This window comes from Trachemys scripta, chromosome 3, assembly GCF_013100865.1.
Source record: "Trachemys scripta elegans isolate TJP31775 chromosome 3, CAS_Tse_1.0, whole genome shotgun sequence".
Taxonomy (NCBI): domain Eukaryota; kingdom Metazoa; phylum Chordata; order Testudines; family Emydidae; genus Trachemys; species Trachemys scripta.
The window spans coordinates 145,478,340-145,503,366 of NC_048300.1; the positions used below are offsets into that span (position 1 = coordinate 145,478,340).

General features: G+C 37.4%; 1 protein-coding gene across 9 annotated transcripts in view; it reads right to left on the reverse strand.

The window, feature by feature from the left end:
* Nucleotides 1-6,323: 6,323 nt before the first annotated feature.
* Nucleotides 6,324-25,027, reverse strand: part of MYO6 (myosin VI) — a 166,671-nt gene continuing 147,967 nt past the window's right edge. For 6 of the 9 annotated variants that reach the window (XM_034766178.1, XM_034766177.1, XM_034766175.1 and 3 more), the window contains 5 exons: nucleotides 17,855-17,958; nucleotides 15,978-16,109; nucleotides 13,873-13,899; nucleotides 11,511-11,729; nucleotides 6,324-9,631 (listed from right to left, as the gene is read on the reverse strand). In XM_034766178.1, the coding sequence (XP_034622069.1) occupies nucleotides 9,432-9,631; nucleotides 11,511-11,729; nucleotides 13,873-13,899; nucleotides 15,978-16,109; nucleotides 17,855-17,958 (682 nt within the window). In that variant the 3' untranslated portion in view covers nucleotides 6,324-9,431. The remainder of the gene's footprint in view (nucleotides 9,632-11,510; nucleotides 11,730-13,872; nucleotides 13,900-15,977; nucleotides 16,110-17,854; nucleotides 17,959-25,027) is intronic. The other 3 variants (XM_034766176.1, XM_034766174.1, XM_034766179.1) reach the window with 1 other exon arrangement.

Genomic DNA, 25,027 nt, shown 5'->3' on the forward strand with positions numbered 1-25,027 from the left:
TGGAATTACACAATTTTGAGGAGAAGGAAGAATGCCACAATTTCTTTTCTGCTCCACATCTCATATATTAGACAAGTGGTCTCAAGAGTAACTGAATTATTGAAATATTCATAGAAATTTTTTTTTAAAGTACAAAAGTACAGCAATAGAAATAAGTCTAAGAAAGCCAGATCATCATACAGGTAGGAAGGAGAACTGAGGGACCATTAAGAGACATTTTGGAGAGGGAGGTGGAATGAGAAGGGCTATACCCTTAATTCCAGAATGATAGTTCTGAGGTTTGGACATTGTTCTGTGAGTTTGTAAGATAAGCTACCTTTACACTGAGACTATATACAGGCAAAGTCATGAAGGAGAATGCTTTATTTCAGCTGCCAGAGCTATTGTATTTATGGATCCATAAATATTTCATATGTGACTACTTCTTCAGAATATTGTATTTCATTCATTGTTTAATAATCAGGAATATACTATTCAAATGAACATACTATTCATGCACCCTTTCACTGAGATTTTATATAAAAACCCCATAAAGCTAAGCACAACAACAACATGACTGCTATAGCATTATCTCTATGCACAACTAAATAGCTGCAAGTAGGGGACTACAAAATTCTATTTGAAACAACTTGGAAAATAGCCAATATGATTTTAGAGAAACTTTGCCTGATGATTACAGTGGTGTAGTAAAACATATTCAATTTATTTCAATTTGAAAACACTTTATTAAAGGACTTCTGTAAACTTTTAAAAACGTTTCTTACAAGAATTCTTTCTTACAGGTATTCAGAAACAAGTTCAGCATTATTCAAGACTGGAGTTCAGGCTAAACTATGTATATGGGCAAATTTGGGGATTACAGAAAGTCTTACAATTTCGTGTTGAAACTGAAGCAGACATCAAGTGAAAGTCACTGTTTTGTTAATGGAAAGCTGCAGCCACTTTGCTCAGTGCAACAGTCTAAAAATTCATCGTGAATACAGTGTTAAAATGCATTTATTAAGTGTTCAGTTTTAAAGTATAGTGCTTAAAGATTTTAATTAGGTATTTCAAAAATAAGTGATGCAAGCAGATATCTTGCTGGTGTTACATTCCACTAGCAGTATGAGAACCCAGTAGAAAAGAACACTTGTATTTGTGCAGTTCCAACCTGCTTTTATAAATAGACGTGGAAACATTAGATTTTTATCAGTAAACATCAGTAAACGTCAATTTCACTGTACACACAGAGAAAATATTTCCATCAATAATAATCAACATTTACAGGCAGGTAATATACAAAAATGCTGCTTGAGAACTTAGCATTTAAGTATATTTACTTTTTATTAGAGCTGTCAAGCGATTAAAAAAAATTAACCGCAATTAATTGCACGGTTAAACAATAATAGAATACCATTTACTTAAATATTTTTGGATGTTTTCTACATTTTCAAATATACTGATTTCAATTACAACACAGAATACAAAGTGTACAGTGCTCACTTTATTTATATTTTAATTACAAATATTTGCACTGTAAAAAACAATAGTATTTTTCAATTCACCTAATACAAGTACTGTAGTGCAATCTCTTTATCATGAAAGTTGAACTTAAAAATGTAGAATTATGTACAAAAAATAACTGCATTCAAAAATAAAACAATGTAAAACTTTAGAGCCTACAAGTCCATTCAGTCCTATTTCTTGTTCAGCCAATCATTCAAACAAGTTTGTTTACATTTGCAAGAGATAATGCTGCCCGCTTCTTGTTCACAATGTCACCTGAAAGTGAGAACAGGCATTCTCATAGCACTGTTGTAGCCAGTGTCGTGAATTATTTACATGCCAGATGCGCTAAAGGTTCATATGTCTCTTAATGCTTCATCCACCATCCCAGAGGACTTGCAGCCATGCTGATGACAGGTTCTGCTCGATAACAATCCAAAGCAATGTGGACCGACGCATGTTCATTTTCATCGTCTGAGTCAGATGCCACCAGCAGAAGGTTGATTTTCTTTTTTGGGGTTCGGGTTCTGCATTGGAGTGTTGCACTTTTAAGATTTCTGAAAGCATGCTCCACACCTCATTCCTCTCAGATTTTGGACAGCACTTCAGATTCTTAAACCTTGGGTCGAGGTCTGTAGCTATCTTTAGAAATCTCACATTGGTACCTTCTTTGTGTTTTGTCAGATCTGCAGTGAAAGTGTTCTAAAACGAACATGTGCTGAGTCATCATTCGAGACTACTATAACATGAAATATATGGCAGAATGTGGGTAAAACAGAGCCAAAGACATACAATTCTCCCCCAAGGAGTTCAGTCACAAATTTAATTAATGCATTATTTTTTTAACGAGCATCATCAGCATGGAAGCATGTCCTCTGGAATGGTGGCCAAAGCATGAATGGGCATAGGAATGTTTAGCATATCTAGCACAAATACCTTGCAATGCCAGCTACAAAAGTCCCATGTGAATGCCTATTCTCACTTTCTGGTGACATTGTAAATAAGAAGTGGACAGCAGTATCTCCTGTAAATGTAAACAAATTTGTTTGTCTTAGTGATTGGCTGAACAAGAAGTAGGACTGAGTGGACTTGTAGGCGCTAAAGTTTTGCACTGTTTTGTTTTTGAGTGCAATTATGTAACAAAAAAATTCTACATTTGTAAGTTGCATTTTCATGATAAAGAGATTGCACTACAGTACTTGCAGTACAGTTCTCACTATGAGGTGAATTGAACAATGCAATTTCATTTATCATTTTTACAGTGCAAATATTTGTAATAAAAATAATATAAAGTGAGCACTGTACATATAAATATATTTGAAAATGTAGAAAAACATCCAAAAATATTTAATAAAATTCAATTGGTATTCTGTTGTTTAACAATGCGGTTAAAACTGCGATTAATCATGATTAATTTTTTTATTTAATTGTGAGAGTTAACTGCGATTAATTGACAGCCCTGCTTTTTATATTTTGACATGCGATGTTGATAATTTGCATTTTAACAGTTATAAAGCTTTAACTTGTTAATCTCAACATCTACTGTCATTAAATAATTATTGTCTGACCCCAACCCCCAATAACACTTAACATATTTAATTGTTTAATTCATGGTGAAATGGTCTCTCACTCTGAGATTTCACACTTTTGGATGGAGCAAAATGATTGCAGTTTTCCTGAAAGTAGGCTTTCCAGGCATAAAGAAATATTCTGTAAATTTTACAATGTACATAAGAGATTTGTGTTTATGATTACTGTACGGTAGCAAATAGAGTGTGTGCATGTGTGTATATATATATATATATATATATATATATATATATATATATATATATGCACATATATACCCACACAAATAATATCTATTCAGTATACACACAAATCTCTCCTAATGGTTACCATTAAGTTTCTTGCAGAAGGCATCTCTACAAGCAATGGGCAGCCATACACTTATCACCCATCTGTGCTAAATTGTTTCATAAACCAGATTCAAATATTGATGTTACTTGTCCTATTCATGAGTCTGTCTATGCTGCATCATTGTTTACCATTTATTGTACAACAAAAACTGTAATTAAAACTTACAAGTGCGGTTCTACTCAGTACAGTGTACTACAGCAACATGGTACCTGTTTATTGAGATCTGAATCTTGTGTGTATTCAGAATATTATCTGCTATTTTAGTGACAAAAAATTAAGTGTTTACTTTTTAACTGTTAGTGCTGCAGAGCCAGCAGAGGAAAGACTGAGGAGCTTTATTCTGTGTTATCTTGTGCAGTGTCAACAGAGTAGATGACAAAGTTCCACTTAGTTACATCTGTGCAAACCATAATTTGCCATGCAGAATCTGTGTTACTGGTGCTCATGTGCAAGGTAAAAGAACCCATTTTAAATCCCAAGTTGAATTTGCAGGGCTGACATAACATCTTTATGACTTATAAACTGAGTATTTTGAGTAGGAAATCATTGAGACAATAAACAGGGAACCCATGATGCTATTTTACCAAGTCACATCTCAGAGTAGAACCTCATTTAAATTATTTTTCAGTGGGCATTGAAAGATATCTTCCAACAAATGTTAGCTGTAACTGCTGATCATATCACTTAAGAATGGAAAAAACAGACTATTTTGTGCAATGTATTTAGTATATTTCAATTCACATCAACTCTTCATTAGTCAGGCAATAAAGAAGACATTCTTAAATGTGTATTTGAATAATGAAATGATTGCTCATGACTATTTATCACTATCAAATATTAATTACCAAATACACTTGCTGGATGTAAACCTTTTGTATTTCAATAAAATATAATAAAACTGTTTACCTGACAATTGTGTAGGAGATTCAATCATTATTTAATCTTATTATCATAATTATATCCTAATTTGATGTTTGGGTCTTAAATTAATTTGGAAATAAAAATGATAAAAACTGTATGTCAGGCAAGTAGAATCTAGAGTTGAAATAGGGTAGCCATTTAAATCCAGAGGGATGCTTAACATCACTTCACCCTTGTCCAGACATGCGGGAAGAAAGACAGTTTGCAAGGAATGTGGTTTAATTAGGCCACAACTTTAATAACTTGTCTCATTGCTGGCTAGTTCCTAGGTAATTTGTACAGTGCAGATCATGATTCCTTCCTTAATCGCTCTCATCTGATGCCATCAGCCCCCCACTCTTCCACAGATGGTCCCAGCCCATTGTTGGGACCCCTTCTCCAATCCTTTGTACCAGAGTGAAGAGGCTGGACAAAGGGTGTTTTTGCTGTGCCAGATATCAGGAGCACGAATCCCATTTCCCAGCTGCTTTAGGAAATGCCTTTCTCTAAATCCACTTCCAGCTTATCCCCTGTGGAACAATCCTTGTGGCATGTGTCCAATGCAAGGAAGTCACCAATCACTTTACTTGGCTGCCTCACACCAGCCCCAGCTGGGTTCCCAGAATAGTTAACAATTTCCTCTGTAACAGCCCACAATATATCTGTTCCCTGCTCAGGAAGGTGTACCTCATTGTCCCTGAATAATAAGGTACCAAATACAATAGTTTTGGGTGGGTAATTATGGATCTTCTCCATTCCTGATGAGACATACACCTTCTGGCCTTGTCAACCCAGCATTTCAGATCAGTCAGCATCACCCCCTGAATCTGGATTTTCCCTAAATATCTCTGTGCCCTGATGATCACATCACCCGCTTACAAAATCCCTACTCAACTAATGAACTATAATCATTTCAGGTGACTGTTTCCGGACTGCCAAAGAATGTAAAACAGGCATCAGCTGGTCCCACAGCACATCCCTTCTGCAACGCCAACTCAGATTCACCTTGCCACTGAGGCCAAGCTATGGACCTCCAGGGGAACTGACTGCCTCCCTATGGTCCCAACACACAGGGCCGGCTCCAGCATTTCTGCCGCCCCAAGCAAAAAAAAAAAAAAAAGCTGCGACCGCGATCGGCGGCAGCAATTGGGGGGAAAAAAAAAAAAAAAGCCGCCTCTCCGTTGGCCGCCCCAAGCACCTGCTTGTTAAGCTGGTGCCTGGAGCCGGCCCTGACAACACATAATATTGTGCCCACAGATGCAAACATCAAGTCTCATGACCTGCCCTGCTCCATGTCTCCTGACAACTCAGAGCTTCAGTCCAGCAATGAACTTCCAGGGGGAAACAACCATCCACCTTTGAGCCAAATGCATAATATTGTGTCCGCACATCCAGTCACCAACTCCTGTGACGCGTTCACATGATTCTGAAGGAAGGGACAAACAGGGAGAGTTTAGCACATATAAACCACTGAACTATTTTCCTCTACAAGGGCCTCCAAACCCTTCTATGCATTTGGATGCTGCCATTGACAGGCATAACATGTTGGGCTCTTATTCTAAACTACACTCTGGATGTAACCAGCCCAATGCTGAATGAATGGGATCCCAATTCACCAGCAAAAATCTCAACATTATGCGCTCATTGACATCACCATAAAATGAAATTTCCTCTTCTGAGGTAACTTCCTTTCCCATGAAGGAAGAGTGGTCTGAACACTAAGCCTGTCTGTATTGCTTGGACTGGGCAACTCTGCTAGTACTATAACTCACCTGGCCGTCCCTTAATGATTTTCTGACACTCAAGTGATCTTAATAACTCATCTACAATATTTGTTTTCTTCAGAAAGGCCTTTCTGCCTTTTTTATATTTTTCTAAACATGGTCAACTTTTCCCACTTAAACTGCAAGTATTGGGTTAAAAGAAAGGAGATACCAGATAGATTTCAACATGGGATGCATTTATTTTGTGTAATTTTCAGTACATCATTAAGAGATCAGTTTAGGGAAACTACTTGAAAACAAAAACAAAAAGGATGCAAGTGCAAAAAGAAACATAGAATCTCATCAATGGAAAGAAAAGGTAAATCCATATTCTTGGGTCATGTGATCAGGAATACAGCCTGGTATGTGTGTTTATTTCTTTTTATTTACTAACATGCTACACGTGAAAAGTCCCAGCTACTCTGGATATCAGGTTTGGTTTGGTTTTAAATCATTCAAACACACAGAACAAGAGACAATGTTTTCTATTCATTTTCCTGTTGACGTGTCAGGTCGGAGCAGTTCAAATTGCTCCTTACTGCTAGATATCAGGAGCAGCATTAGCCAACACTGTATTCTCCATATGGCAACTCCTTATCACCAATGCGATAACCAAGTGTCTAATCTAGCAATCAACTAATGCAGAGGACTAGCAAGCAGTCGATTGTGGTCTCAACCGCAAACTTGATTCTGATTTGAGAATGACTTCTGCTGTACTAACAGGCTCAGCTACGCAGCCACTTCCAGCAGAGACCTTTACTGGAATGCGTACTATCCTGTCAAAACTGGGAAATTCTAAACTTTAGAAATTTTTCTCTGGCTCAAATTAAGACAAGAGCAAGTACCAAGAGCAATAGGAAGATGTGGGAAATGTGTCATATGACAACATCCAGCCACCAGTTCCATTTTGACTAAAGTAAGAAAGATTTCTTGGTTATCCCAGACCCATTGCCATGATATCTGAGTGACTTACAAATATACTCTGACATAAGAACCTTGAATATGCCATACAGTATAATAAAGGCTAGTTTCCTCCCGATGTATAACCATAGTTACTATTGAGGGAAGTTATGTGCATGCATCAAGAGAACACTTTTAAATGTGTTAATATCAGGAATAAATCAATACACTGTATTTTTTAAAACTCTTTATAATGTACCCATAAGATCATGAGACTACACATAACTAGGCAATAACTAAAATTCAGATAGACAAAGAAGAGGGCGAGCATCTGAGCTCCAAGACAGTTCAACACTTCCTTAAATGTGTCTATTAAATGCCACAGTCTCTTATAATGTTTAGGATTTCCAAGAATCTGGTGACTGGAGGCTATGAGATTCTGGTCCTAATTTAGCAATGTACTGAAACAAGTGCCTAACTTCAACCACACAAGTAGTACCACTGAACTCATGTAGTTGAATATATGCATGTGATTGAATAACTTGCTGAATTGGGGCCTTATGCATGCATATTTCATACTGCAGTCAATAATTACAGCTTAAGTAAAGTGTTGGGTGTGGGAAGAGAAAGGGCATTTGGAAAGCCTGACCAATGCCACCACATGACCTAAGAGCGATGCGATACTTACCTTGAAAGAAAACACACCGAGACATATTCAATGTTCAGTTCAGAGACACTGCCGATCACTTGTGTAGTGGATTCATAAATAAATAACTAGTTCTTTACTAAAAGATTTTCACACTTATTACAACATGGAGTGTATTTCTGATAACAGACTGACTGTGGCACACAAACAATCTCTACTCTGACAGTTAGGAAGTGTTTTCATCACTTTTTCTTACTGCACTATTGAACCGTACCTTTTCTTAAGTTCACAATGAAGGGAATTTAAGTTTTCAAAAAAGATTTCAACCTTAGGATCCAGAGTGGAAATCAGTTTATTTATCTATATAGATACATATATAGATAAACTGAAGTATGTAAGCTTTATTCTTCACTACCGGAAAAGAGAATATTTTGCTTTCAAATGATGCCTATTTCATTTTAATTAGAAGGCATCAAACTACATCTCTATTTTTCAAATGTCTAGCACTGAGATTTAAATATCAAGTTTTAATCTGCTGATATATGGCCAGCATTAGGAACACCCGGATAAATAAATAAAAGGCAGTTTTCATGATGTGAAATGATAATTCCTATACACAAGCATTTTCATTGCGAAGCAAGGGCACTATTACATAAAGCTAGAAACCCTGAAGGGAGATTAAGTACAAAGAAATCAGAGTGATTGAAGGAAAAAGTTTATTACTGGAGACCAAAAAATGTAGCCATTTGAAGTAGCATACTGTAATTAGACACTACAGTGATGTGTTGCTGGGCAAGACTCTGATGCCATCTAACAGAAGTAACGTGTGTGCATGGATTAAAGTAAAAAGGATCTCTGAAATTCAGTCCTCTGTATTCTAATAAGCTATGCTACTATTTAAAAAAAGGAAAAAAAAACATTTCCCTTATGCTTTCCTTTACTCTTAAATGTATCTAAAGAAATATCTTAGACAATTTTTGCATCATATATTTAAATTACGCTACCTGGGTAATTTAACTATCGAAGGACTCCTAACAAAGTTTTGTCAGAAAAATATAATTGGTGTTTGCAAGAAATCTGCATTTAAAAAAAAAATCCTAAAGAAAAAAACCCGCAAGCCTAAATGTACAACCTTTGAGTCCCTCCATTATTACACAATACTTCAAATATCTGTGTGCTCATCTCAAAACATATAAAAGAACAATGTCAGTTAAACTATGAAACAAGGTAAGAAATTAAAGATTTCCCATAAGTTTCTGAAAAAGTCAATACATACAGATGTTGAGCAGCTTTCAGATCAGGACATAAAATGTCTTTGATCATATAGAAGTACTGTACACTCCAACTTCTCTGGAGAAGAAGTTAAAGCTAAGGCCTCACAATTCCAGTTATAAGATACATTGTACCCTCTTCACTAGACCATCCTTGAAAGGTTACTATTGTGCATGTTCTGAAGAGGATTTTATAAAAAGGAAGTTGTAATGGAGTTTATCCTAGTATGTACCCTAAGTACAATAGTGTTATTTTACAGTGTTAGCATAATAACAGAAGCTTTTGAGAAGGATGCAACATATAAAGAAAATGCAACAAACATATTTGACTGAAACTTCTGCAGGGTCCATAGAATTAGTGAGTTCACTACACAAATTAAACATCAAAAATACAAATTAAACTCCCATGATTAATAAAATCTGTTCACTTTAAATTAAACATCTCTAACACAATTACAGACTGTTTAAATCCTCTGTTGCATAGAGGAACTCTTCCCTTTATATCATGGTAAGAGTTCTCAACTCTAATATCAATGTGCAAAGTGACTATTTTAATAGGCTTTGCAACATAGCTGTTGCATATGTAGGGCGAGCTTGTCTACTCTTAATTGCATTTTGAAGATATTGGATGCCTCCACAGCGCTCCCAAATCTCTTCAAACTGTCTCGGCAAAATTTCAGCACCACGCTTTCGAGTTAAGCCAGTCTCTTCAAGATTTAGTTCACACATCTCCATATCATCCTTCCCTGAAATGGTTAAAGCAAAATTGGTTTTATAAAACCATTTACATGGTTCAAGATCCCATTAACAAAATTTACACATCTGCTTTGTTTCTTCCCCCCCCCACACTAAAATGCGTACGATTCTTTTAAGAGATACAATGTTTTACTGTAGTTTACAAACAAACATTAGTGATATGAGACCAGTTTGATAGTCCAAGAGACTGAAGTTCTCCTACCCATTAAATAAGTATAGCCTATACTGCAGCTGTCCATGCTAATACTGCATGTTTTAACTGACTTGCTAATGTGCTTCAAAAGTGAATAGGCTACAATACCTGCAAGGGTCTTTTCTGCTGAGATCACTGACAAGGATGGGTTTTGAGATGTGGGCACCCTGTCCACTAGGAAATTACCAATCAGTTTGTTTCACATAAGCCACTGAATTATCATTAAACTTGTTCATATCTGAACAAGTGACCCAGAAGTTAAAGGTGTTGTGTAACACTGCCAAAAGCTGAATCAGCCAGTCTCCCAGACTAAACATTTAAAATGACATTTGTCAACTGGTATTACCTATATGTACATTAAATCCAAATACATGGAGAATGCAGCTAACCAACTGATTTTTTTTTTTTTAACTGTGCCAGGAGGTACATTAAACAGTGTACCCATAGGAAACAACATAATTGTGTGTGTGTGTGTGTGTGTGTGTGTGTATCTCTCTCTCTCACACACACACACCCCTTATACATGAAAGAGGCACCAGATAGATAATTCTATAATTATTAAAAATACTATTATTTCTAATTAGCATAGAGAGAACAAACTTAGCTGCTTGGAAACGCACCCTGACCATAAGACAATGCACAAGTAACCGGGGAATGCTCTTCACTAGGGCCTTGTCTACACTACCGGGGCAAGTGGACCTAAGTTACGCTTAGTTTAGGTCGACTTACTGCGGTGTCTACACCGCATTGCATTGACGGGAGATGCTCTTGCATCGACTTACCTTACTCTTCTCATTCTGGTGGAATACTGGAGTTGACCAGAGAGCATTCTGCAGTCAATTAAGACCCCACTAAATCGACCCCCGCTGAATCAATTGCAGCAGCTCGATCCCCGGTAAGGAATATTTCAACACAAAGAGAGGAAGGATCTAACTGATCGTTTTATTTGGGGTCAGGAAATAATTTTCTCCTTGGTGAAATTTGCAGAGACCCCAAGGGGTTTTCACCTTCCCCTGCAGCATGGATCGCTTGCAGGTTTACACTAGTGTAAATGGTGAATTGTCTGTAACTTGAAGTCTTTAAATCATGATCTCAGGACTACAATAACTCAGCCTAAGGTTAGGGATCTATTACAGGAGTAGGGGGTGAGGTTCTGTAGCCTGCAATGTACAGAAAGTCAGACTAGAAGATCGTGATGGTCCCTTCTGACCTTAAAATCTGTGAGCCGATAAAAGTAGCCTCTGGGCCATGAACAGGGCAGCAGACTGAGGCAAGCAGTGAGAGGTGACAGAAGGCGTCTCCCACAAGTCCAGGAAACATTTATAAACACATTGTTAAATACAGAAGTATTCAAAATTGTAGATAAATGGGTTTATGCCCTAATTTCTGACTTTTTAAAATTATCCTACTATTATAAACTATTTTTCATAATGGAATGATATATTGCTTAAATCTCTCCCCACCCCCAACTGCTTTCACTGCTACCTAAAATAAAATAAAGCAGTGACCATGCATTATTTCAGATCACTTTATGTCAATCTTTAGTTCTGATGTTGTTTTGGTCCAGAGGTTATCGGAATCTGTAAAAAGCCTCTTACAGCTACAGTATAAATATCAGCACTGAATATTTTCTATACTTGAGTTTTTCTTTCCAAAAGTTGAGAGAATATACCAACCCGCTACAAGCAGAATAGGTGGCTTGTCAGGATGAAGTTCCATTTGTCGAGCAATCCAAGGCCCATCAAAATGCGCATACCACCAACCTTTCTTCTTGTTCTGAGGATCTTTATACTGGTCTGCTGGGCGAATGAAGGGAATACGGAAGTAACGCTGTTGTCTGTTTATTTCAATCTCCTGTTGCCTGGCAGGCAACTGAGCTGTTGGGTTCTGTTGAGCTGTTTACAAAAAACAAAGTTACAACTGCAGATAAAACAGCAAAAGCAGCCCTTAACCCCTAAATGCCTTCTTTTTCACGTGCAAAAATCTGAAATTTCATCAAATAAATAAATAAAATAAAATCAATGCTAGAAAGCAGATTAGCTAAAACCACACACCTCAAAATTTACCCTCCTGCATTTTCACAGTTAGCACTCTTGCAAGGATAGTGACTTGGGAAGAGCTAGTGTTGGCCTACTTGGTAATTTTCAGCACTATGCTGTCTGGCCTTGAGCATGTCTAGACAATGGGGTGGCTAAAAAGCCACTATGGTTTAGAGTAATACTGAAGATATACTGTTTTTTATCCAACCCTTTTCAAACATAAAAACAAAGTATTAAGCAGCAACTAGGGATAGACTGTCTATATTACAGTCTATCCCTTCACAAAATCAAGTCATACCACAGAGAAGCAATTTTAGATATAAAAGGCTAATGTAACATTGTAATATCTAAAGAACGATGTTATTTTGATAACCAACAGAAAAATCTTGTAATACCATTAAAGACCTCTAATGTGTTAACAGAAATGCTATTACTGTCCTTTTATTACAAAAACACTCACCAAAAATTGCTTTCTGAAATGTGCATTGAGCTTACAAATTAGGATTACTTTCTGAGACTCTCAGGGCTTGTCTCCACTTACCGGGGGATCGACATGCAGTAAGTTGCCTCCAGCTAGGTTATTCATGTAGCTGGAGTTGCGTAACTTAAGTCGACTTAGTCCCGTAGTGTAGACCTGCCCTCAGAAAGTATTTACTGTATGTCATTAAAATCAGCTCAGTTGAACAAAATTTTACACGAGACAAGCACATTTTTAGCCAACTTGTTTCTTTTTTAAGAAGTTCTGAAACAAGGCCAATGTGATCTTCTAAACAGCAACTTTAATATTAATCTATATTAGTCACCTATAAAGTAGCAAATCTATACTGGACCTTTAATAAAATTAAAACATGGCAGTCACATTTAATGTATATTTTTTGCAGTTTCATAAACAAGACATTAGTAAACAGAATAGCAAGCCCCACTTGCTATCTCTTCCATTTGTACAGAACTAGAATGGTTCATTAAAGTGTAGAAAGCAACATCTGAAAAAAGGCCTGAAATGTAAATGTTAGTGCCTGAAAATTATACAGAAAACAAGAATTTTTCATGTCCACATAAGGAAAATAAGAAAAGCTTTTCTACAGAACAGATTTTTTTAGTAATGTTTATTACATACGAGTTAGTTATCTGTGGATGCCACTTTTATACACTAGCATTGATAAAACATGTTCTATATGAAAGAATAAAATTTGGAATTTATTTATATTAAACTGCATAGAACTTCATGAATCCTTTTGAATTGCCTAAATGTGCATCACGTCACACTGAAGACATACTACTATAAAACACATCTCTGCATTACAACAGCAATCAGTAGGTCTTGTTTCTATCCTTGTGCACATTTACAACCAACAGTAAATCTAAAGGATAGAAATTCTGAGCAGTCAGCTTAGCCTTCACTTTTCAATGCTAGATATTTTGACACATACAGAAATACTTAATTTTAAAAAAGCAGCCAGCATCCTAACGTTAGTTTTTGTTCTAAGAGAACAGCTGCTATATTAAGCTGATTGCAGAGTTTTGCTACAATAGAAAAATGTGTACAAATACTGTATAATAAAAAGGGTAGAATTAAAATAATAGCATAGCATTTCTTGAAATAAAAAAAAAAGATTAACCTACATCAATAAAGTGTTTTTCCCAACATGTAGGATCTAATTATGAAAAGAAATTCCAAAAATATACAACCATTAGAGAAACCAAGTGGGTGAGGTAAAATCTTTAATTGGACCAACGTCTGTTGGTGAGAGAGAGAAGCTTTCAAGCAACACAGTGCTCTGGTAATTTAATACATATAGCCATTAGGTGTCCATATGTTGAGTTAATGTTTTTTGTGGTTGATTTTGTGTTAAGTAGAAAATAGTGAATTATTATTTTTGATTGGTATACTTCGATTCTACATAAAAGATAGCAAAACGCTGTTCAACTGAAGTTAGTATAGAGCTTATAAATGGTTCCTATTTGTTAAAGTTATCTTAAATAACCATCTCCCACTTACTTGAGTTGTTGAAAAATGGTGCAAAATCTGTAAACAAATATTCCATATTGAAGGAAACATACCAATGTTGATGCTGTTAAAGCTAAACTTTACGGAATACTGAAAATGCATCACCAAACCAGATGACAAATGGAGATTCCACTTGTAATGGAAAAGTGGGAGTTGAAGCAATTATCTGCATTTCTGTGCTATTTATTGACAAGAAGAAAATGTTTTCTTTTATTAAGTTTTACAAATCTATGGTTGCTTATAGTCTAACTGGGATATAAATTTGAAATTGATATTTCAGTGACATAGTTCCAGTCACAAAAAACAAAAAACAGTGGTACAGGTGTACTCAGCACCGATTGCAAGGATAAATCTTTGTTAGTTATTTCATATGATACCTTTAATAAACTTTTGACATTTTTACATGGAAAGAAAAATGATTCCTAGATATTAACAGAACTGTGGCAAATTAAAGAAAGAGAGATGCAACTCAATTTTGTTTGGCACTATAAAACCCACTAATTCTAATCCCTTTGCTGAACCAGTGCTAACTTAACATGTTCCATTTCTAATGAACACGGACATCTAATTACTGGACAGTTTGCATAAAACTACAATATACTGGTGAGTGGATAAAAACGGAAATATGTCATTTGAATCATGTATTCAGTGACATCTAAAAGAGTTATAGCACAAGCACCCAAGAAATCAGGTAAGTGATTATTCACTATATTGAAGGTTAGTTATAATAAATGGAATTGAAATGTTCATTTAGTGTAATTACTCACAATAATAAGAATTTATTGTGACTAATATGAATTTCTAAAGGTCAGTATTATGATATTACTACATTTCTCTATCAACAGCAATGATCCCAACTTTTATTAACAAAATACAATGCCATATTTTAAGAAAATGAAGGAAAAAACTATAATGAAAAACTAGAGTTGCTATAAATTTGATTGCTATGTGGTTTATTCATTCAAATACAATACAAATGTGGGAGACCCATAAAAGAGTTGCACACACACATCCAAAGGTAGATTTGTGCTCTTTATGGCACATTATTCCCATTAACACCAAATAGTGTTATATGCAATTTATTAAAATACACCTTTATCATCCATCTAATCTCTTAAAAAGCAAATGCATTCATTCTCATTAGTGCAGTATTTGAAATTTCACATAGTGAACACCATTTCTGAGACCAGCAGGATGAGAGTCACATACTGAAACACAGACTGCAAATCAACTATCATCCCATTTTCACACATATTTAATATTAAAGTTTATTAAACAGAAGTTAAACTGTAAAAAGGTAAGATGTTAGTTAAAATGAACCAGCAGGGAACACAAGCTGTTGATGGATAAACAAAGGTTAAAAAAAATCTTGTCTTCAATATATTTTTATGTCATGCTCATTCTGAAAACAATCATACCATGGAGCAGCCACCAGCTAAAATTGTCTGCTTTTTTATTAGTATTGCAGCAAGCCAATTATTAATTATTATTATTATTATTTTACAGACATTGTTGGTTCAGGTACAGCAGGTTGACTCTGAGGATAATTAGAATCTCTGATTTGGTCTATCTTTGATAATATCTACCACATAGAATTACATCAAGCAGCAGAATTCAGAGAGAGGGTTCTCTTCTAACAATAATCTGATTCCTAAATAATCTAAACTTTTTTTGTGTGTGTTATAGGATGTAGCTGAAGTAGCCTCTAGTAAGGTTTTATGAAGAGTGCTCTTCATCAGCTAAGCCTGAAATATCTTTCTGCCCAGTGGTTAACTTCTAAAAAACTGCCAGCACACAAAATACCAAATCTAGCAAATGTGAATTAGTAAATATGATTGTTTAGAAAATAATTATTTTAGTTAACAAATTATACTGGATCTTATGAGTAACACTGTATTTTAACTGCAAACTATTGGTCTTAAAATCTGTTTAACAGAGTATTTTACCTACTTTTATACAAACATATTTAAACAAAATAATCCTTTTCTTCAACATAACAGATAAAAATATTTTTAAAACAAACAATCTGCTTGTTTATTCTAGAAACATTTCACTTGAAAATTTTCCCCCATTAAAAAAAAATTAACTTTTCTCACCATAGTCAGTGACTGATTTTGGAGCACGCTGTTCTGTTTCTGTATTACGTTTCTTATTCTTGGATTTCCACGCATGATATACTTTTAGTCGTCTGTGAAACTCTTCTCTGCAAGCTGCCAGTAGTTCAATATCTGTCTCAAAAACGGCAGGGAAGGAAAGAGTGCGAAAAATCAGAAGAGAAACCTATTTATAAAACATGTTTATATATATTTGTTACATAATTTTAGAACAAGTTATAACATCACTATTTCTTACAATGCAAGTAAATTAAAAGCTTGTAACAAGTGAGAGACAATTCTAAACTGAGCAAAGCAGGCAGATAGGTGCTATGAAGGCTTATTATAGAAATGGCAGGCGACTGGCTTCACATCACACTTGAAGGTGGATCCAAATGCTGGTGAGACCCTCTTCACTGTCCCTCGCTCACATATTCTTCTCCTTACTACAGTCCCGGGACAAGATCACCACCTATGCTCTGTCCCCTTTGTGATGTGTAAAAAAGCCCAGTGGCATAAAGGGAACCTCAAAAACCCATATTCAGCCCTAGAGGATTCCCCTGGTGCAGGGTCTGTGGAAGACAGCTGTAAGACTGACTCCCAAGGACTCCCTTCCAAGTACTGGCAGAGAAGGTATATTGGGATGGGGGAGTGGCGAGAAGAGAAATGTGAAGATTCACAGTTGGATTTTCTAGTGTTTTTCCCCAGTACCCACAGAGTCCAAGCATCCTTCTCCCTCTCCTCACATTGGAAGCCGAATGTAGTGGACAGCCTGGAAAGTTTTTTTTTCTCTTTCTGAAGGTAGGGATGGCTACCAGGTTTGGAACAGTCATCTAGAGTTATGATTTGCTCTTTGCCTATTCATTACTACAAGCAGAACCTGCTTCATTCCTGCCAACCAAAGAAACAGGGAACTAGCTTACTGAGAAAACACTCGGCAGCCTGGCTACAAAATCAAGGCCTGAACTTTTTCCTTTAAACAGAGATGGTTACTTTTGCCAAATTATCTGGCCTATACAGACAATAGATGGTAGAACGATACCAAATGCATGTCACTGGTCACCTAAGAGGGTTTGAACTGGGTTCACCAGAGGTGAACAGCTAAATGCATTAACCCACTGCACGCCCTAGTCTGCAGCCAAAAATTATAAAAGAAAAGTTTCAAATTTAAGGCTAATTAAATGGTTTAAAAACAAATCTTGAGAATGGATAGATTTCTATCCAAGATATCTGAGGAGGAATGAGGCATCTGACAGATGCATCCATTAGCCTCGAGATAGATATCTTTTCCAAGAAATAAACCAATTGTTTATAATTGACACAGGGTAACAATTATAATACAATATAAAGGAATATTACAGATTAGTTCATCTCTTCATGATACTGAAAATATCTAAGTATTATATAGATAAGCTGTAGCTTCTGAGAAAATTAAGCAAAGCTACAACGTCAATACGTCTAGATTGTGTTTTAAATTAACTCATTATATTCTTTTTAATTTTGGTGAATGCAAGAAATTACAGTTATAAATTTAGAAGATCTTACAAATTCAGGGTAAAACCACATGCATTTAGTTCCATTTCACTGAAATATAAATCATTTTTAAACAAGGTCATTAAGAATTTATAGCAAGTTACTCCTGACTGAAGTGTATTAATTTCACAGATACAACTATGAGTATAACAGGTAACATAATAGGATCGGTTTCCTCAATGGGAAATGGTATATTTGCTCTCTCCTTTGGAGAAAAGTCATTCAACTTAGTTTTTCATCTGAGACTAATTTAGTGAGTTCAAAATTCTGTCCTGGTGAAAGAGGCAATAGATTTATTGTACTATTGGAACACAATCCCCATCAGTCCCAAGCAAACACAAACTCACCACAGGAAGTATTGATTGTGTCACGAAGTTCTGCATATTTCCACTTACTAAGATCATGCTTCTTAGTGCCAGCCGCAGCTTTTGTGGCTTGAACTGCAGGGCCCCTACGGTTATAACAAACAATAATAATGTTCAAGGTACAGAAAGGAAAGGAGAGTGAGAAGAAATATTAGTGACAACAGGACAAGCAGATTGCACAATCATCCCTGTGCAATACGCATTGCATTGAAAAACACTATGTTCTAAGAGCTGAATGCAAAAAAGGTAAGATAAAATTCACCTCGTAACTTTCAGCAGCATAATATATCTTTATTGTAACATATTGGCATTATTAAAAAGAAACTCCAGTAGGAGTATAATATAGATCCAAAAATCTGACTTACCTCAAATATATTTTGTATGTACTTTGTATTCTAAATGTTCAATTTGCTCATTGCAAAGAGATTAAAACAAACTAGAAGTTAATATACAAGTGTGGCTTGCTGAAAACAAGGCTGTGTGTATTCCTTTTTGCAGCACCCTTTAAATATAAACTGTTCCCAGAACTAGGTATAGTCATGAGGACATCAATAATAGTGATGCAGAATAAAGGCAGTAAACAACAGCAGCAAAGTAAATTTTATGTTCCACTAGCAAAACAAGGGTAGGGGGAAAATGACTAAGTAGAAAAGAACAAAACTGAAAAGGAAACACCTTACACTGTCTAAAAGCACGGAGAATAAATGAAATAATCAACGTTTCATCCAAATCTCCCAATGTAATAGAAAAAATAAAATTAATTCTACATTAAAGTATCTTTAAAGTGTCTCACTTATTCACAAAAAATCAGCATTAAGTAACGTGGGTGGAAAGGTCACGAGACACCACCATTCACAGAACAAAGGCCGAAAGACATAGGACCCCATGGTAATCCATGAAAGTTAGGATTAACTACATCAGGCCCAAACAAGTGATAAAATGACCAAAGTTGATACTTTGATGATTTTTCAAATATATCAGTCTTCACTGTAATACATTCAAGGGAGACAAATTTAACATCCTATAATATACTACTGTCATTTGATTTTGAGCAGCAATGATACAGATAATATCTTTATTTTTCGTTCTTAGCAGTTATGACTGAGGGATGAAAGCACTCTCTTCATATCTGTGATTATCCTGTGCATGAACAGTACACAAATTGGGAATGTAGCATCACCATCCCTAATGAATGACAGAACATGCTGCATTGTTGAGTGATTTGAGATAACAGATGCATGATTTTGGTAGCCTCTATTAAAGCCCAGGAATAAGCTAGGAAGCAGACTAAATTATTTTTCAAACTCTGGGAGGATCCATTCTCCAGGCCAGGGGTTGAGGTTACCAAGGTAGCACATCACTAAAAAAATGAACAGAAGAAACAATATACCATGTCCTTCTTGTGCAACTGCATATTGTAGTCATGTCTTTGCATGAGTACAATATCATTAGAATGCAACTAGGTATATCTATATGACTGAGAAATTTTACTTTTCTGTAAAGTTTAGAGTGATATTTAGATATAGTCTCATTTTGTTTTTAATGAAGTTACACAAGTTCTCCAAACTCCGAGAGTTTATTACACTTATAAAAGTATCAATATATTATATTATTATTGTATTATGTAATTTATACAAAAATATATTAATAATGGAATCTTATTCAGATATAGGTGTTTGGAGAACTTGTGTAACTTCACACACACACACTCACACTATACACATTCTATTCAGGATTTCTCCAGTGACATGAGGCATCTAGTTGTGATTGTCCTTGGAGCAGACAGAATACTACATACACAAATCATCATCAAGGGGATAGAATAAAACCAGCTAATTTATGCAAACATCCTTGTTAACAGCAACTCAAACAACAACTCACATGTAAATGATTAACTCTGCAATTCCTTACTCTTTAAAGCAATCTCAAACCTGCTATGACCATTCTTATGTGCACCTAGTGACTTGTAATAACAGCTCTTGATTAGAAATACATGTAACAAGTTTCATACCGAAGTTATATTCTTCATCCACTAAACAATACAAAGTTGAAATACATTTTGAAGACATTTCCTGCCCCCTCTATAATTACAAGACATGAATATAAAATGTATATAAAATCTCACCTGTGAAACAAGTTACCAAATGGAACACTATTTTTTAAAATATATTTTAATACACTATTAAAATATCAGTACCATGCCATTAAAGGATTGTTGTTAAATGTAATTTCCGCTACATGTCTAACCTTCCTGAACCATTAATTTGACAAATCCTGAGGATTTTCCTTATTTAACAACATCATCCATCACTTCTAAGAATCCCCTACAGAGTTTAGATCAACAGAAGTAGGCCAAAAGGTCTCTGGTCAAACAAGTAATCTTTATGAATGTTAATCCAATTGAATGGCTTAGCCTTTCCATTACAGTACTACTCTGTGCTGAGATCACCACTTTGTTTTTTTCTACGTGGATTTAAATAGCCGGGAAGTAGCAAGAACAAGAACACCTCACTTCATACTGGTTTCAGAGTGGTAGCCGTTTAGTCTGTAGAAGCCCTCTACAACATTCCATACAAAGATGGGCTACAAGCCGTCAGGAACAGTATCCCCGAAAATGTCATGGCAAACCTGGTGGCTGAACTTTGTGACTTTGTCCTCACCCACAACTATTTTACATTTGGGGACAATGTATACCTTTAAGTCAGCGGCACTGCTATGGGTACCCGGGTGGCCCCACAGTATACCAACATTTTTATGGCTGACTCAGAACAACCCTTCCTCAGTTCTCGTCCCCTAACGCCCCTATTCTACTTGTGCTACATTGATGACATCTTCATCATCTGGACCTATGGAAAAGAAGCCCTTGAGGAATTCCACCATGATTTCAACAATTTCCATCCCACCATCAACCTCAGCCTGGACCAGTCCACACAAGCGATCCACTTCTTGGACACTACAGTGCTAATAAGGAATGGTCACATAAACACCACCCTATACCGGAAACCTACTGACCGCTGAACTTACCTACGTGTCTCCAGCTTTCATCCAGACCACATCACACGATCCATTGTCTACAGTCAAGCTGTAAGATACAACCACATTTGCTCCAATCCCTCAGACAGAGACAAACTCCTACAAGATCTCTATCAAGCGTACTTAAAACTTCAATACCCACCTGCTGAAGTGAAGAAACAGAAGAATACCCAGAAGTCATCTACTCCAAGACAGGCCCAACAAAGAAAGTAACAGAATGCCACTAGCCGTCACCTTCAGCCCCAACTAAAGCCTCTCCAGCACATCAAGGATCTACAACCTATCTTGAAGGACGATTCCTCACTCTCACAGATCTTGGGAGACAGGCCAGTCCTTGCTTACAGACAGCTCCCCAACCTGAAGCAAATACTAGCAACCACACACCACACAACAAAAATGCTAACCCAGGAACTTATTCTTGCAACAAAGCCCGTTGCCAACTCTGTCCTCATATCTATTTAAGGGACACCATCATAGGACCTAATCGCATCAGCCACACCATCAGAGGCTCGTTCACTGCACTTTTACCAGTTTGATATATGCCATCATGTGCCAGCAATGCCCCTCTGCCATTGGTCAAACCAGACAGTCTTTACGCAAAAGAATAAATGGACACAAATCAGACGTCAAGAATTATAACATTCAAAAACCAGTCAGAGAACACTTCAACCTCCCTAAATTACCACAGAACACTTCAACCTCAATTACAGACCTAAAAGTCGCAATTCTCCAACAAAAAATCTTCAAAAAGAGACTCCAATGAGAAACTGCTGAATTGGAATTAATTTGCAAACCGGACACCATTAAATTAGGCTTGAATAAAGACAGAGTGGATGGGTCATTACACAAAGTAAAAACTATTTCCCCATGCTAATTTCCCCCCTACTGTTACTCACACTTTCTTGTCAACTGTTTGAAACGGGCCATCCTGATTATCACTACAAAAGTTTTTTTTCTCCTGCTAATAACCCACCTTAATTGATTAGTCTCATTAGAGTTGGTATGGCAACACCCATTTTTTCTTGTTCTCTGTGTATATATCTATATCTAAATCTTCCTACTGTATTTTCCAGTGCATGCATCCGATGAAGTGGGTTTTAGCCCACGAAAGCTTATGCCCAAATAAATTTGTTAGTCTCTAAGGTGCCACAAGTACTACTCATTCTTTCCACTTCATACTGTTAGTCTTCATTACTCTATACAACAATCCAAATAATGGGTATGGATCAAAACCAGAATGGCAGTTGATTATTAATATTCTGTCTCAAAAAGGAGGTTACTTACCTGTAACCAGAGGTTCTTTGAGATGGCTGGTCCCTATCTGTATTCAACATGGGATATACACACGTACACCGTGTGCCTGAGTTCAGAATTTCTTTCAAGCAGCATCCGTTGGCCCACATGTGTGCTGTAGCTCTCCTTGTGCTCCCTAATGGAGGACATAATGGGTTGATGCCTGTCCAATTTTCCACTCTTACCAGAGTATAACCAATCCACAGCTGTGGGGACAGAGGGTGGGTAGTGGAAATCAGATAGGGACCACACATCTCGAAGAACCTCCAGTTCCAGATAAAACCTCTATTTCTTCTCTGGGTGATGGTCCCTATTTGTATTCCACACGTGGAAGATTAACAAGCAGTAAGCAAACACATGGTGGGTGCGAGGATGCAGAAGTGATAGCTGTCTGTAGTACTGCTGTCCCCACAGCTGTATGCACAGTTCATAACTGCAGCAGGGGATAATGTCTTGTGAAGGTATGCAAAGAGTTGCAAGAAGCTGTCCTACATATATCTCTAGTACGGGTACGTCTCTCAGAGATGCAGCTGAAGTAGCTTGCCCCCAATAGAATGAGTTTTTACCTCTTGGGGGAGTGTGTGTGGGGGGAATAGGAGGAGAATGCCAGCTAGTTGGTAACAAAAGGGTAATACAACCCAAGATCCATTTCAAAAGTCTCTAAGCCAATATACGTTGATTTCTTGATTGCTCAGCAATGGAAACAAATAGTTTTGGTGTCTTTCTAACATCCTTTGTTCTATGTAGATAAAAAGCCAAAGTGCTCCAGATGTCCAGAAAATGCAGTCTTCTCTCCTCTTCCAAGCCACATGGCTTAGGAAAAAAAACAGGTGAGTGGATGACCTGACTCATTTGAAACTCGGAAACTACCGTAGGTATGAATCTCAGGTGGGGGCGTAGCAAGATCTTTTCTTTATGGAATGTAGTTTATGGTGGGCCTGCGACACTCAATTCAGACTCTTCTGGCTGACGCTATAGCTATCAAAAAGGCCACCTTCATGGACAGATGGGTCCTAGAGCATGTGGCCAGCAACTCAGAGAGTCTCTTAGGGAGAGTGATGATAGAACATTTGTGGAAAGTAGTTATCAGAAACTCAACTAGATAGCCTCCACAGATAATGTCTAATACCCATTTATCTGTAGTGAGGTTGCTCCAGTCTTTGACAAACTGGGTAAAGTGGCCTCCAAACAATCTGAACAGGGGAATGAAGAGGTATCAATAAAGGGACATGGGTCTTGAGAGTCTCATCAAAAGAAACGCTTCACCTAGGGATTAGACTACAAATTGGCAGTGGATGTTGCAGAGGCTAGGTTCCTAGGTCTATACACCCTCTGTCTCTTGCGTGGTGGCTCCTGAGGAAGTTGATGGTAAAAGGCCTTAGGAATTGGTCTTGCCCTATACCACTGTCTATGAGGCTTCCTCTTGTGGTATAAATGCCCAGCAAGTGAAGCGCTGTTTGAGTCTTTGAGGGAGTGGTGACACTTGTCCATTTTCTTGTGGAATAGGTTGATAGTATCAAAGGAAAGATCTTGGACAGTACTCCTCAGCTCTCTAGGGAAACCTGAGGATTGCAACCACAAGTCTCTCCTCGTGACAACGGCCACAGCATTCCTCTCAATGTGGTATCTGCTACATTCACCATGAGTTGGAGACAAGTTTTGCCATCAATTTGCCCTCATCTACTAAGGCCCGGAAGTGGGATCCATCCTCCACAGGGATCTTGTCCTTAAACTCTAGAAATCTAGTATAATTGATAAAATTATATTTGGACACGAGGGCCTAATAATTATTGAGATCCTGACCTGGAGGGAGGTGGAAGAGAAGACCTTTCTTCCCAGCAGGTCACATCTCATGTTCCTTATCAGAGGGAGTATCCTTTGGGTGCTGTTGCTTGGACCGCTCTGTAGCCATATTCACCACCAGCTAGTTTGGCAGAAGGTGAAAGAACAAGAACTCTCCCCACTTGGATGGGACATTGCAATGCTTCTTGGCCCTCTTAGGAGTGGGAGCACAAGAAGCAGAGGTGTGCCAAACGGCCTTTGCTGGGTTCACGATAATTTCATTGACAGGGAGGGCCATTCTACAGGGACTGGAGGGCTGCAGAATGTTTAGTAAGCTGTGCTGAGGCTCCTGAATTTCCTCCAGCTGGATCTGTAGCACTGCTGCTACCCTAGGCATGAGCTCTTGGTACTGTTTAAAGTCATCCAGTGGAGACAAAGAAGATGGAGTGGTCACCTTATCCAGTGACACTGAACAGATTGCTCCCAGAACCATCGGATCTGGCTTGCCATCCTCCTTTGAATATGCCAGTAGGGCCAGTTGTGTAGGGCCAGGCAATGGCAAGTAGGACTCATGCATAGATCCTAGGTGTCTGGGGGTAGGACTCCCACGATCCGCAGTAATGCCAATAAGATGGATCCATTGGAGGAGGGGGACCCCATGGCACAGGATAGCCCATGTCGGTTTGGAGGCCTGAATCCTGACCTTCTAGGACCCGTGTCCAAGGCCACCTCTCCTCCATGCCGCAGAGACTCCTGATGTCTGTGCTTGTAGGCTGGCAGATAGAATCACCCCCCCATTCCATCTCCTTGTGATAGATTCCTCCTCCCGTGTAACAACATCTTGGAATATGGATGGACCCAATGGAAATGGTGAATGTGGATGGGGGGAGACCAAAAGATGTCCTCCAGGGAGACACACATCTCTGACCATCCTGGAGTATGAGGTGAGTCCATTGGGGGGAGCCGGAGCCTCTCTGGTCACATGGTGGTTGGCTTCCTCCAGGGCAGCATTGCTATTGGTAATGCCTCGTTTCCCAAAGTGGATCG